The sequence below is a fragment of the Onychomys torridus genome, chromosome 3 (genome assembly GCF_903995425.1).
Source record: "Onychomys torridus chromosome 3, mOncTor1.1, whole genome shotgun sequence".
NCBI classification, from domain to species: Eukaryota; Metazoa; Chordata; class Mammalia; order Rodentia; family Cricetidae; genus Onychomys; species Onychomys torridus.
In genome coordinates, this window is record NC_050445.1 from 96,596,582 (window position 1) to 96,611,711 (window position 15,130).

The 15,130-nt window shown below is 40.4% G+C and overlaps 1 protein-coding gene across 3 annotated transcripts in view; it reads left to right on the forward strand.

Moving 5' to 3' along the window:
• The window catches only part of Cntn4 (contactin 4), a 1,000,458-nt gene that overhangs the window by 974,943 nt on the left and 10,385 nt on the right, over nt 1-15,130 (forward strand). For all 3 annotated transcript variants that reach the window (XM_036181073.1, XM_036181074.1, XM_036181075.1), the window contains 7 exons: nt 2,600-2,758; nt 5,298-5,447; nt 6,905-6,975; nt 8,027-8,261; nt 10,034-10,146; nt 11,181-11,367; nt 11,804-11,916. In XM_036181073.1, coding sequence (XP_036036966.1) covers nt 2,600-2,758; nt 5,298-5,447; nt 6,905-6,975; nt 8,027-8,261; nt 10,034-10,146; nt 11,181-11,367; nt 11,804-11,916 — 1,028 coding nt within the window. The remainder of the gene's footprint in view (nt 1-2,599; nt 2,759-5,297; nt 5,448-6,904; nt 6,976-8,026; nt 8,262-10,033; nt 10,147-11,180; nt 11,368-11,803; nt 11,917-15,130) is intronic.

A 15,130-nucleotide genomic window follows, 5' to 3' on the forward strand; every position in this document is an offset into this window, starting at 1 on the left:
AAGAAAGAAAAAATGAAAATGAAAGGCTTTGGGAACCTGTGTACCCAACAGGAGTTTTTTAAAGTTGTAAACCCGTAGTCAGGCTGAAGGTGTAACTCCGTGGTACAACATTTGCCTAGTATATATACATTGAAGCCTTGCACTCCACACTCAGCTCCGCCAAACAAAGAAGCAAACAAATTAAAGCCACCTGGAGCATCAAAATAATCTCATGCCCTCCAAACTCATTAATCAGAATTCCTAAATGTTGGGAATGGGAATTTCTGGCCAGCCACCTGAGCCTAAAATACAAACTCTGGATCACAATTGGAGTCAGGGTATCTGTGTGCACAGGAAATGAGGTATTTTGAGAACAAATAGAAAGTATTGCTGTATGCCCCAGGCAGATGTGAGGGAAATATTCATAGAATTAGCAACTTAATTGTCAAGAAAGGTTAAAGAAAAATTGAATTTCCATTATGACTGCTTTAGTTACCTGCTAATTGCCTAAAAAGAACTTGAGCCATGCTGTAGAGACTATATAAAAATAAATAAAAATCATATCTTTAACTTAGGTAGATCTGCCCATAGAGTAACTTATAGAAATGTGTTTATTTCCATTTTAAAAACACACCAGAGCTGATCCAATCTCCCCTTAGGGACAAAAGAATTCTGTGGCTGGTAATTTATCCTCTATTTAATTAGGATAATGTTCAGATCAGCAGTTTAAAAACCAATAAATTAGACTAATAAATATTTAAATCAGTAGAACTTGAAGTTCTTAAATGATATTGTATACTTCATTTCACAGAAAATAGCATTGGATACCAAGAGGAATTTGCAAATGCAGTCTCAAAGAAACTCTAGCCTAATTAGTTAATAAGTCCAATACATTACTATGACATTTAAAGCCACAATCTCTCATTTTCTCTCCTCTTGTTCTGGCCTTGCATTTTTTTTATGCACATTGCAGTGGGGAGAGGGAAATTTTGCTGCCTTATAGAGGTTTTCCCATGTGGAACAAGTGGGGTTTGTATGTTGAATCTGGAACCTTTAATGCCCTTATGCCTATTTTACTTAGTTTGCAGCCATCTCATGGCCACTAGCAAGGTCTCTTTTCCCTGAGCAAAAAGCAGACACCAGCATCTAAATAGCTGCCCTTGCCCTATGACGAAAACATGTTACAGTTTGCTCAGTGGGCATTTTTGTTGTTGATTTGAAATCAGGGTCCAGTTTCACTAAAACAAAGTCAACACTCACCAAGAGCAGAGCCATGCTCTGGTGGGGATAGGTGACAGGAAGATACAGAGTGACAAGTGCATGCCACCCCTTCATTTTCTTCCTACATGGTGGTCACAAAAAGGCTCAGATGCTTACTGTTGATTTGATTCTTTGAGCTGTTGAAAGGGAATGCTTTTTTATAAAGGCTCTGGAACAACATTGATAAAGGAAAAGGTAGAAATACAAGGAGGAGAAAGCTGGCTAGACACAAAGGAGCATACATTGTCTTCTGGACTTTACCTGGTTATTAGGAGTAAAAGACCAAAGGTTACCTGAGCTCTGTCTAGATGACATTAGATTGCCATGCTGAAATGTCACCATGGAAAATTAATCAGTTCCAGCATACACATTTGCAGACATTTCATTCGGGAGTGGGGGAAAGAAGATAAATTTAGCCTCACCTGTGAGTCTGTAAAAGTGATTTTTAAAGAAGCAAAGAGAGTGTAGGGTGTTGTATAAAGGTGAAGGAGTGAAATTTCAGAACAAAATCTTACTTTGAGAATTTCCATGAACTTTTCACCACTCCATGAGAGGTCACCTTTTTATCTTTGCCCTGTGGCCCAGTCCAGGAGTCATTTGAAAACATACTTGATTGCTAAACTGGGGATCAGAAAAACCCTCTAGGGAATCTCCCCTTGTCTGTCTGACAAGTATGGGGGCTGTCACTGTGTCCTCTCTCCCTCACCTGTCATCTCCATGTGATCAGTTCTTGCTTAAACTACATTCTTAAAAATGCATTTAACTTTTTGGCCAGATCTTCTAATACTGGCAACAAGGAAAGTTCTGGGTCTTTGCTCTGTTGATATTTCATCTCCTAATTACTTTCCATCCCTCTCTGTATGATCTTCAGACCTTCATCTAAATATGATTTCTTCCCCTTTCAATGGTTTGAGTACATGGGAATAGAGACATTCTAGCCATTAGGGGGTTAAGTAGAAAAAATAGGTATGACTTAAAGAAACTGCTCCAGAGGGACATTAGACCAGCCCTGCTTTGGAATTACTCCAAAGAAGAGGAAGGTCCTGTGACCCTTGAGAACTGACCATTTTCTCAATAGTCCCTTTGCATGAAAGCACAGGCAGCTGCTAAATGCAGTTAGGATGGCAGAGGTGCCACAGGCAGCATTCACTCCTAACATCATGACATTCCACTATAACACTTTGTTTACCTGTTTGTGGTTTTCCTCCATAGTCTGTGAACCCCTGCAAGAAGTGATGGAATGGAAATGTAGGTAGTTAAATAAAGAGTTGAATTGTTCAGTACCCCATTGAAGTGAGTAGATAGTGTTCTTGGACATTTGAGTATGCAGTCCAATTCTGAATGCTTTGCTCTCTCCCAGGCCCTCCAGGTCCCCCAGAAGCTGTGACCATAGATGAAATCACAGATACCACTGCTCAGCTTTCTTGGAGACCTGGGCCTGACAACCACAGCCCCATCACCATGTATGTCATCCAAGCTCGGACTCCGTTCTCCGTGGGCTGGCAAGCTGTCAGCACAGGTACCACACTGCATGCTGAGGGCTAGTGTCTATCAGAAGCTTCTAGAATACAGTGTGAATGAAAGATGGAAGAAGCCACAAAACAACTAGGTCAACACAGCTGCAAATGATACATTATATCTGTGTCTCCCAGACATGAGCCAGCTCTACTGTAATTTCTTTGATGTTTTCCTCCACACTAACTTACATTAGTGTTACTGAACCTAACAGTATATATGGAATTATCGCTGTGCTGTTATCGGTATTTTTATTTTCTGAACAAGCCTGAAACTATTTATAAAAGTAAAATGTATTGATCTATGTATTACCTAAAATCGCCTCCATACCACAATTCTCCACATTGGAAAACACAAGCCTACAATCACAGTCTTTGCAAGGTTCACATACAGCTGTCAAGAATATAATATCTAAGTACTATGCAGAGTCTTTTGTCTCACTGCCTCTATTTGCACATGTGTTAATTTGGAGATGAAGAGGCATGAAAGTATCTTAATCTGTTTCACAAACTCTAGTCTGTGCTTTCTTGTCTTTCAGCTTCTGTGTTAGGCTCTTTTGTTGTTGTGACCAATACTTGACAGTAACAGTTTAAGACGGATAAGGATTCACTTTGGTTCATGATTTTAGAGGTTTTGGTCAAAGGTTGGCTGGTTTCAATGCTTGGGGCTTGAAGCCAGGCAGAATACCTTGGCGGTAGGATCACAGTATGCCAGAGCTAGAAACCTCATGGTGTCTGAGAAACAGAGACAAGAAGGGGCTAAGGACAGCATGCTCTTTAAAGGAATACCACCAGTGACACACCACCTCCAGCTAGATCCACCTCCTCTAAGGCTTTGTCACTTCCCAAACTAGGGCCAGTATCCTAGGACCAAGCTTTTATCATGTGACCCATGGGGGGGGGGGTGATTTCAAGTTCAAACCGTAACACTGTTGTAACTATCAGTAGCAATTCACCATTATTATACTGAAGTAATACCCACAATATGTTTCATCTGAATTCACTCAAAACAGGCACCAGTTGCTGATAACATAAGACACCAAGTCTTCAAAAGTCAAAGCTGTTTCACTTCCCATTTTTCTATATTAACTATATAATGCCAGGCTCATCTATCATTCTTACAGCTATTCGAACAGTAAAATAAATTATTTTAATCATGCTAAAGGTTTGTTACTGTGGCTCTTTAACAGAAGAGGAAATGAAGTTCTACAGAGGTCTGGTGATTATCAAGGTGTAAGACAATGATTCATTTTCTTATCTTTCTTCCTAAAACACCTCTTTGAATCCACAGGCAGTCGATGTTTACAGACAGAAAATCACTTCTGAGGTGTGATAAACTAAAGGAATGAGGTGAAGAGGTGTGATGTGATCAAAATACATTGTAGGAAATTCTCGAAGAATTAGCACAAATATTATATTGCAACTATTGGATTAACAACAACATAATTATATAACTCACATAAAGTTGGGCCTAACACTTATTTCTGCTTCAAGACATCAAGACAACACAGCCATCTCTTGGAACAAAAGGAGTGTGTATCTTGCTTGCAAGAACATCCTGTTTGTCTAATTTTTTTCTTCAAATGTCATCTCAGTAAAAAAAAAAAAAATGAAATATTGACAAGAGTTGGGACTGGCAAAAGGATTAAAACATAAGAGAAATGACAATAAAATTTTACAAAAGGAAATATAACATTAATATGAATGAGTAAAAAATGATTAAAAAATATTGCTACTACTGATAGTAACAACAGTGTTGTGGTTTGAACTTGAAATCATTCCCCAAGGGTTACATGAGAAAAGCTTGGTCCTAGGATACTGGTGTGTGGTATTTGTTCCACCCATGAACTTGGGCTATCAGGCCCAAAGGAAGCAGTACTTCCTGCCCTTGTATGTGACCTCTTATAAGTTTCTCCCTGCTCCCTTATAAGAGCACTGCCTCCTTCTTCTTCCTCAGGCCCTATAGCCCAAGGTCATAGGTGGAGCAAATATCACTACCTACTGGCCCTAGTTTGGGAAGTGACAAAGCCTTAGAGGAGGTGGATCTAGCTGGAGGTGGTGTGTCACTGGTGGTATTCCTTTGAAGAGCATGCTGTCCTTGGCCCCTTCCTGTCTCTGTTTCTCAGACATCATGAGGTGTCCAGCTCTGACATACTGTGGTCCTACTGCCAAGGTATTCTGCCTGGCTTCAAGCCCCAAGCATTAAAGCCAGCCAACCTTTGACCAAAACCTCTAAAACCATGGACCAAAGTGAATCCTTATACATCTTGAACTGTTACTGTCAAGTATTGGTCACAACAACAAAAGAGCCTAACACAGAAGCTGAAAAACAAGAAAGCATAGACTAGAGCTTGTGAAATAGATGTAAAAACTGTTCCTATCTCATCACCATCCCAGCAAGCTAACTACAGTGCTCTCCCTTGAAGTGGTAGTGGTGGTGGTTGTGTTGATCGTAATGATAGATGTTCCGAGAGTCATCTCTATATCTTTATGGAGCTGAGCGGATTCTCTTAAACCCTCTCACCCACCTTTGATATCTTCCAGTTCCAGAACTTGTTGATGGGAAGACATTCACGGCAACTGTGGTGGGTTTGAATCCCTGGGTTGAGTATGAATTCCGCACTGTTGCCGCTAATGTGATTGGCATTGGGGAACCTAGCCGGCCCTCAGAGAAGCGGAGGACAGAAGAGGCCCGTGAGTACCATGCAAGCGCTACCGTGTCCATTCTGGCAGAAACAGGAGTTCCTTAAGGAGGAACCTTGACTTCTTCCTGCTCACTAGTGTCAGTGAGCTCTACATTTACACACTTTTCCCTTTAAGGATCATAATGATCATGCACCGGGCCAGTAGAACTTCAGCCTTGTGGGTAGTGAGCTCTAATCAAGTTCTCAGTCCTCTTTATTGAGTCCACTTGTATAGCAAGAAGCAGTATAGTACCTCTGCTTAATTCTTTGACAACTAAATTTTTTCTTCTTTGGTTCATGTACTAGGGGGAAAAAAGTCACAAATGGTCGGAGAACATTGGCTCAGAAATCTTTGCTAGGATTTTCTTAAGACATAAACCATTGCCACAAGTGAAAAATGAAAATATACTGCATATAGCTTGCATGAGGAACACAGGATAAAAGCAATGTATACCCAGCTGGGTCAGATTATGTTCTTATAAACTGAGAGAGATCCTGTTGAGTGGTCTCTCTAGAGTTCCCAGCCATAAAAATAACAATGATTTGTAAAGGCATAGCAAGATCCAAAGCAGACCAACAATTTCACCTTATTCTCGAATTGATGGGAAAAAAAAATCCATCTAGGTATGTATTGTTGACTTTAAGGGGATATACTGAGTTTCCAGCTGCAGTCCCCAGCTAGATATGTAAAGAGTCTGCCTGGAGTCCTTCATTTATGTGACAGCATAATTAAGCCTATGCTTTCTTTCCCCATCTCCAAAACTATAACTCATTTCCACTCTATAGTCCTGAGAAGGAAGTGAGTCTGATTTCCTCTCTTTTGCAGAGAAAACTAGGGATCAGAAAGGTTAAACACAGTGAGCCAGGGCTCAACCTATGTCTACCACTTCCTTCAACACCCAGCTCAAAGCTCACCTTCTTCTGAGAAGCCATTAGCCCACTGCTCCGCTGAGCAACCTGCTGCTCCAGAACACAACTGTTCTTCTCCATTCTGTCTGCGACATCACTGGGTGTTGTTCAAGTTTCTCTGTGATATTCTGCATATGTTCTCAACCTCCCACTAGATTGTAAGCTCCACGTGGGCAGTTTGTCCTGTCTTTCCTATGTTACCACCATATTCTTAATAAATGTCTAACCAAGCTTGAGGACAGATTCTTCAGTCCCTTCTTTCTCTGTGGAACTCTTAGGTCTTTAGTGATAGGGCTAATTTGGTTAGTAGTACCTGATAATATCTATAAACTGTTGAACCAGAAACAGGTAATTAATAGCAATTTCCTTGGGACATTTTGTTTCTTCAAGCCAGTAAGTAGAGTGTTCATTTTGTGGATGTTATTTCTGATATCCAAAAGACAAAGGGACACATGCCCAAGAATTCACTAGCAGTGAGTCACCCCATCTGGGCCACCTTCCTGGAGCACATCTGCCATTAGTACCTGAAATAACTCAGTTTCTTTTTGTCTCCTGCAGTCCCTGAAGTCACCCCAGCTAACGTCAGTGGTGGAGGAGGCAGCAAGTCTGAACTGGTTATAACCTGGGAGGTAAATCCATCACAGGACCAAAGGGACATGCATCTGTCTGAATGGTTTTATTTTCTTCCATATGACAAGAAGCCAGGAGTGGTCCCCCTCTGTTTTCAAAAAATCTATTCATATCTATTAGGAAGTGAAGGTGTTTGACCCCTCATTGTTGAAGCCAGTTTTAATTTGACTGCTCATGGGGAAAAACAATCACCAAAGAGGAGATAACACAAGTCAAAAAAAGTAAGGAAGCCTGGTTCAGAGAAAATCAGTCTTTCTTTTCTTTCTGAATTGCTGCATGACCAATTGATTTGAAACATCTGCCAGCTATAGATTGAGTGTCCCAGAACAATTTCCTAACAGTTGGCTTTGCTGCTGGGCTATGAGGTATTTCTTTAAACAACCTGGAGGAAGGTTAGTCACCAATTTATTAAAAATTGATTTTGAGAGAGGAGGTAGGTAGGAGCTTCAAAAGAGGGTTGAAATGTGTTCCAAAGATTTTAGACAATGTTCCCTGAAATAAAAAGCCTTTAATTCACTCAGAGCCCCAGCAGGGAAAGGAAAGAAATCTCTCCCTCCTTCCCTCCCTCCCAACCGAGCTGAGTCTTTCCTGGTGGGGCAGGATCTTGCCTTAGCAGAGATGGCCTTCTTTTGTGAGCTCTTTTGTCTATTGGCACTGAAGGAAAATATTATTAGATGGTGCATGGTGGGGGTTATTTTTTTAGAAAATCACCTGTGTGGTGAGTTGGTCATCATTTGTAGCTGTTTTCAGAGTTGAGCTCGTCTCACCAGAGCCCAACTCTCCACTATAGAAATTCATTTCATTTTTCAAAGCTGTTGTACTCTGGTACCACATGACTATCTGAGGCAGGTTAAAGGATATCTGTATGTTTAAAAGACTGTTGAAAATAAAACCCAAAATAAAGTGGTGAGGGAGTACCCTTTAACACTTGAATTGATTGAGGCAAGGATTGGGGAGTAACCTTTAATATTTGAATCAGTTAGGGGAGTACCTGTTAACATTGGAACCAAACAACTATGCTTTCTGAGTACCACCTCCCTTCCTCCCCAGACAGTACCTGAGGAATTACAGAATGGCAGAGGCTTTGGTTATGTGGTAGCCTTCCGGCCACATGGCAAAATGATCTGGATGCTGACAGTGCTGGCTTCCGCTGATGCTTCCAGATATGTCTTCAGGAATGAGAGCGTGCGTCCATTCTCTCCCTTTGAGGTTAAAGTGGGTGTCTTCAATAACAAAGGAGAAGGCCCTTTCAGTCCCACTACATTGGTGTATTCTGCCGAGGAAGGTACGGTTTATGCTACCTTGGTATTTCTTCACCTCTCAAATGGTGTTCGTTTCAGGATGTATGATTTATTTTTTAAAGAATCATATTTTATGCTTTTCAGTAAACATGAAGGTGGAATGTTTCATTCTCTCTCATAACTGTGTTCTTAAGCCATTTGCCCCGACACTGACTTCTTAGGAGAGGAGATCTCGAAGCAGCATGATTGCATGCCTTGCCATTCACACTGTCCTGGTGTTCAAGGGTCCTCACACATTATTACTTCTCTGGAGAGGTCCTTGCGCTCAAAATACCTCTCACACAGTCCTTGGTATGCTTGGAGATCACCGCTGTTGTTTTAAAAATCATAATTCAGACTTTAATCATAGGGCAACATTTGAAAGTTGAGACATTGGTTTGGAGTCAGAAGAGAAACAACACATTCTTCTTTTCTGCAGGGAAATAATTCCTATAGAGGCAGCAGCCTTCCATGGCCTCTCCCCTGCCTCTTTGCCAACTGTCACAGCTCTCCCCCTGCATACTACATACTACAGCCACATGCAGAAGACTGGAAACTCTTTAAACCGAATCTTTGATCACCTTGCATGTGCAATTTAGCATTTCTTGTTCTCGTCTAATCACATTGTAAATAACTACTCATCCTTCTGGCTTCACTTTGAACAACCAAGGTTTTCTGTGGTCCCCTAGGCCTGCAATGTGGAGTAAACTTTTGTTTATGCCTTCTTTCTTGGGTATCATTTATAGCCATAATATTTATAGAATCAGCATATTTCTCTATTACGATGTTCATGACAACATATTTAAAGATTATGTTCTCACAAAGGAAAGTGTTTCCTGAGGATGGGTCATATGTTTTTCCCTGTGTATCAAGTGGCAATTTAAAAATTCTGAATTAACACATAAACAGATTCTTATATTGTTATGTGCAAATAGAGATCTCCATGTCCAGTATTTCCTAGAGTGTGCAACATAGAGTAGTATACAAATTGGCATTAAATTATACCAGATGAATGCTTTAGTTTTAAAACGAGCTGTATTATAGCATGTTGGGGGTTGCTTAAGAGAATGAGGATGATGTATAGCAGTTGTGGGTCCCTGGTGAACTTTTAAAAATATCAAATACTTAATGTAGTGATTTGAGCTACATTTTAAAAAGTACATAACTACTGGAAGTAAAATTTTGTGAATGTTATCATTTAAGTCATGACTGAACTAGATTTTTCAGTAAGGTGGAGTATTGAGAGAATAATTACATATACAAATGATATTACTCTTGGAAAAGTCTGGCAAAAAATAGCTAGAATTTGAGAAACTGTTGGTTCAGTCTCCCATTAGCATCCTAGGATACTGAGCCCCAGAGACTGTAGATGACTTGTCTAGGATTCTAAACAGTACCTTGCAGAACTGAGCCACTACACAGCTTCCTTGAATCGTAATCAATTCAGTTAACCGCCCTTGTTTCTTTCTCTCTTGTTTTCACAATCGAGCAACTGGGACTATGACTTAACTTAATTAAGAAAGATCTACTTGAAAGAATTGCTGACGGTGAAAATTTGTTGCTAAACTTGGTCTTGGGTCTCTTTAGTTCCACTTACCTGAGGGTAGATGTGTGTAAGACTTCAGAAGTGTCTCTTTCCTAACCACAACTGTGAACATGGTAATTGATTTACTTTGGGGAGATGTTGTGTGTGGCTTCTTTCTGCCTTCAAACCCTGTTTCTAGAAGCTTGTTCTAATGAAACTGACTGAGTATTAATGTTCTGAATTCCTTTGCAGAACCCACCAAGCCACCAGCCAGTATCTTTGCCAGGAGTCTTTCTGCCACAGATATCGAAGTTTTCTGGGCCTCCCCCATTGGGAAGAATAGAGGGCGGATTCAAGGTTATGAAGTAAGCTCAAGACATGTGCATTTGATCTGTATCTCTCAGTGAGAGCTCAAAAACATACTCACTGATGGGAGAAGACCTATACCATCCTACACAGGTGTCTGTCCCAGAGACCTGGCTCTACCATACCATTAATAGAAGCACTGAAGAATCTACCAGGAGACTGCCTCTATATTTATGCTCACTTTTAATATTATACTTGCATGTGTGTGTTTGTAAACCTAAAGATTTACAATATAGTTGGCAAAATGAGCTTAAATATAATATGCCCCTAGGGAGAGAGAAATGGCTTCTGAAGTCAAGAGTGTTTATTGCTCTTGCACAGGATCCAAGTTCAGTTTCCAGAATCCATGTTGGGTAACTAAACAACTGCCTATAAGTCAAGCTGCAAGGGAATTGATGCATGCACTCTTCTGGCGTCTGGTTACCTGCATTCACATGTACACACACACACACACACACACACACACACACACACACACACACAGAGAGAGAGAGAGAGAGAGAGAGAGAGACAGAGAGAGAGACAGAGAGACAGAGAGACAGAGAGACAGAGAGACAGAGAGAGAGAGAGAGAGAGAGAGAGAGAATTTTTTTTTTGAGCTGAGGATCGAACCCAGAGCCTTACGCTTGTTAGGCAAGTGCTCTACCACTGAGCTAAATCCCCAACCTGAGAGAGAGAATTTTAAAAAATAGAATTTTTAAAAAGAGTTTTTTTCAGTTTTACATACCCAGAATCACCTGGACTCAAACCAAAGGTGTGGGAAAATAGGAGAAATAGCCTTTGATGATTCACCAGACTGTCCATGTCAGTGAAAAAAGAAGAAAAAGGTTTTCTTACTGTGGATAATTTTGCAGATCACGTGAATTTCCTTGTTCTAAAAGCTCTGTCCATGAATTAATATAGAAATTTAACTCTATCATAAGGACTTGCATAAAATATTATTACCTGATAACAATGGAAATATCCCCAGTGAATATGATTTCCAAGGACTTTCTTTTTGTTTTGTTTTGTTTGTTTGTTTGTTTGTTTTCAGGTAAAATATTGGAGACATGATGACAAGGAAGAAAATGCTAGAAAAATACGAACAGTTGGAAATCAGACATCTACAAAAATCACCAACTTGAAAGGAAGTGCACTGTATCACTTAGCTGTGAAGGCATATAACTCAGCTGGGACAGGACCCTCCAGTACGACAGTCAATGTCACAACCAGAAAGCCACGTAAGGACAGAGTTGCTCAGAAATATTTTGGGGATTCATCAAACCTACTCCAAGTTCATTACCTATCCCTACCTCCCAGGGATCATTTGCATACTAATTGGTATCATTATATGGATTCAAATGCACCTTAGCATTTTAACTGAACCTTTCAGAATACCATGCCAAATTCATTGCTCCAGAGGACAGAAAGATAAATGTTTTTCTCCTCACTGGGAAGGACTACTTCTTTTAGCTATAAATGGTAGGCGACCAACTGAATCTTTTTCCATTTGCAATGCTGTATCTCGTCAGATTTCAGTGACCTTGAAGACACATATTAGTGCAATCGCCCATTAAATTGCCTCTACTCTAGAATTCTAGTAAGGAGACATTCCTCAGAATCCATTGAGATTTAATAATCTGTGACTTCGTCTATCTTAATTTTTTTTTTTTATAGCACCAAGCCAACCCCCCGGAAACATCATATGGAATTCATCGGACTCCAAAATTATCCTGAACTGGGATCAAGTGAAGGCCCTGGATAATGAGTCAGAAGTAAAAGGATACAAAGTGGGTAATTTCTTTTTGCAAGGACACCTAATCCTGTTATTAGCAGGAAGGGAGTCTGCCTTGCAGCAGATGCTCCATTTTCTCACTCTTCCCTGAAGTCACACCTCTGGCCTTTTCAGGAATCTGCTCTAAAGTAGATTCATCTAAATTTTATATGTGCTCTGTGTTAACTTTTCAGGATTTAGTCAACCATCTGGGTGAGCCAGTTTTTCATTTCTCTAACAAATAACTGAGATAATCAGCTTGGAAAAGAAAAGAAAGGTTAAATTTGGTTCACACTTGCGATTTCAATCCATGATTGGTTAACTGCTGCTTTTGGACCTCTAGCAAGGCAATATATACCATGGCAGGGAGCTGTGATATATGGTGAGCAGAAAGAGAGAGAGAGAGAGAGAGAGAGAGAGAGAGAGAGAGAGAGAGAGAGAGAGAAAGAGAGAGAATTCTTCAGTCCCCTGTATGAGCAGTCACAAAGTCCCACCTCTTGTAGGTTCCACCATCTCCCAGTAAAACTACAGGCTGGAGACCAAGCCCTAAACATATGCAATCCCTCTGGGGAGCGCTTGCACTGGCAACAACTCTGTAACCTTCAGGCTCATACAACCTGCATCAGAAACAGTTAAAGAGTTAAAGACCCTGGGACCAGGACTCTACAATATCCCAACAAAGCAAAACAGGCCTTACCATTGGCATTTGGCAGCTTGACTTTATTGTTATCTCAGTGTGTGTGTGTGTGTGTGTGTGTGTGTGTGTGTGTGTGTGTGTAAAATCAACAATACTGTCTTATATCGCTCTCATTCCTGTGCTTGTTTCTATAGAGAGATTATAGCTTTCTCTGGAAGAAAATCAACTGAAAATGTTGTTTGCCACTTCCTGTAAGTGCTGGCCTCTCTTTGAAGAGAAAATGAGCACATACACACACACACACACACACACACACACACACACACACACACACACACACACACACACACACACACACACAGCCAAAAGATGGTGTTTTGTCTAGTGGAGCTGGATTTTCAATAGGCTCTGATCTGCCTGGCATGAACTGAACTCAGGTCCTTTAGAAGAGCAGTATATAACTCTTGATGGCTAAGGGATCTCTCCAGCCTGTGACTAAATTTAGCTTCCCATTGTCACCTAAACTTGGGCTAAAACAATTATGTTTCATTTTTTCAATCTTACAGTCTTCATTTGCCCAAAATGGGGAGCATCTGTGGTTAGAATCCCTGATATAGGTCACACATATGTAGCCTTCTCACCTCGCATGGCTCTGCAAAAGCTGGAGGGTGGCCAGAGATCACTCATTCCATGTGACTTTCCCCCATGGGAACTTGGGCTTTCTTCCATTGTGTCCATCTAGAGGTAGCTGGCCTTCTGATGGGGCCATTAGCTTCAGTGAGAGAGAAAGTGAAAGCTATGTGTCCTTTTTAAAGCTAAGGATAAAACTAGCTTCTGTAAGGCCAACCCAGACACAAAGGGGTGAGGGTGGGGGACACATATGCAAGCAATAATGTATTGTTCTGACCTGAAGGATGCTTTCTGTGTATAAGGAGTAGCAGGGTTGCCTGTATCCAAATGTGTAGGCCAGAGGACACACTGAGCACACCATGACCAGGGGTCTGGTCCCAACCTCTGAGGAGTGAAGGAAGGAACTGCAGTTATTTAGCTGGAAGAAGAACAATGTCCTCAGAAAGCATGACACTTCAAATATCTAAATTAAATTATCTAAATATTTAAATAATTATCAAAATAATAATGAGTAGAATTCTTCTCCATTTTATAAGACTTCTGCAAATTTTGATTTCCAAGCTCTTCTCCTTGAGAAAATTTCAAAATCATAGTCTTGCTTTTATAACATTCCTTAAGTAATGAAAAAAATGAGAGGGTTTATTAAAATGGACTTGCAAAGTTGCAAGAAAAGTAATTTTTTTCCTTTTGAAGGATTATTGTAAAAATCACTAGCAATCAAGTGCATGTCTACACAGCCATGGTGACGATAATTTATCAAAAGCTTTGCAAAAAGTCATTCATCCTGAGTCTAGACAGGCAGCAAAATGCACTTAACTTGACTGCCATGTTGAATTTCCTCCCCTGGCATCTCAGTAAAAAGTAGTGTAGCAAATGCCTGTTTACTTCCAGTAATGGAGAAGAGACCATTTTCCTCTGAGCTAAGTCCATTCTTGAACAGCTTTGTCTTCTGTTAGGTACAACTGAGCCAAAAGTTGACTTACCAGAAGATATCTGTTGTAATTCATATAGGATTTAGGGAAACTATTTTTATTTCTATAGAAACAAACTAAAATAAGGGAATAAATTAAAACTTGGCCATTTAGTTCTCTTTTCAAATCCAAATATCAAGTCAAATGAGGTAATCTTTTATGCCATTATACATGTCGTTTGTATCTTTTGGAGGTAAGCTCTGAGAATACAGAGTAGCCCCTCTGTGACAGGAGGGTACATGAAAGAGGTATCGCCCGCAGATGGCAGTCAGGTGTGCACAATGCTATGGAACCACAGGTAGAGGCAGAAGAAAGACAGAGTGGCAAGGTGAAACCATGAAATGCCATTTTCTGAGTCCTTGATATCTAACTCAATATCTCTCCTTTCAAGGATGCAGCTGGAGGAGCTAGACCCCCTCTACCTCATTTGGATCCCAAGGAAATCTCACCACGAGTAGCTATCCATACTGAGTGCTCCATAAACATGTGAATGTTTAAGAATATAAATGTATAACTGGTCCCTACCACGATATCAAAGACTGAAGTCACTTTTATAAAAGTAAAATGTGGATCTTTTAGCTCTGGAAGAAATGACTTTTGATAGGGAACTTGTCTCATTACAAAAGGCTCTTGCTTATATCACAGTTATACCTTAAATTCACATTTCTTCCTATATACTGAAGGTTTTACAGTAAGAGGGTTTACACTGAGATTTTTGTTGTCTGGGTCCATTCAGTTCCTGTTGAGTTAGGGTAGTCTCAATAAGAAATGGACTTTAGAGCATTTGAGGCCCAGATTATCTTTTAATTTACTTATGACATCAGTGGATTTGAGGTGGTGCAGTAAAGAGACTGCGGACGTGACTGAGCCAATATTAGGAGGAAGGTTTAAAAGAGAGAGAGTATCTGGAAGAGTGCATCTGGACGAGTCCAGAGAGGAGGAAGCAGACTAGATACGGCCGAGTCTAGGGAAGGAGAGAGTGGGAGAGAATA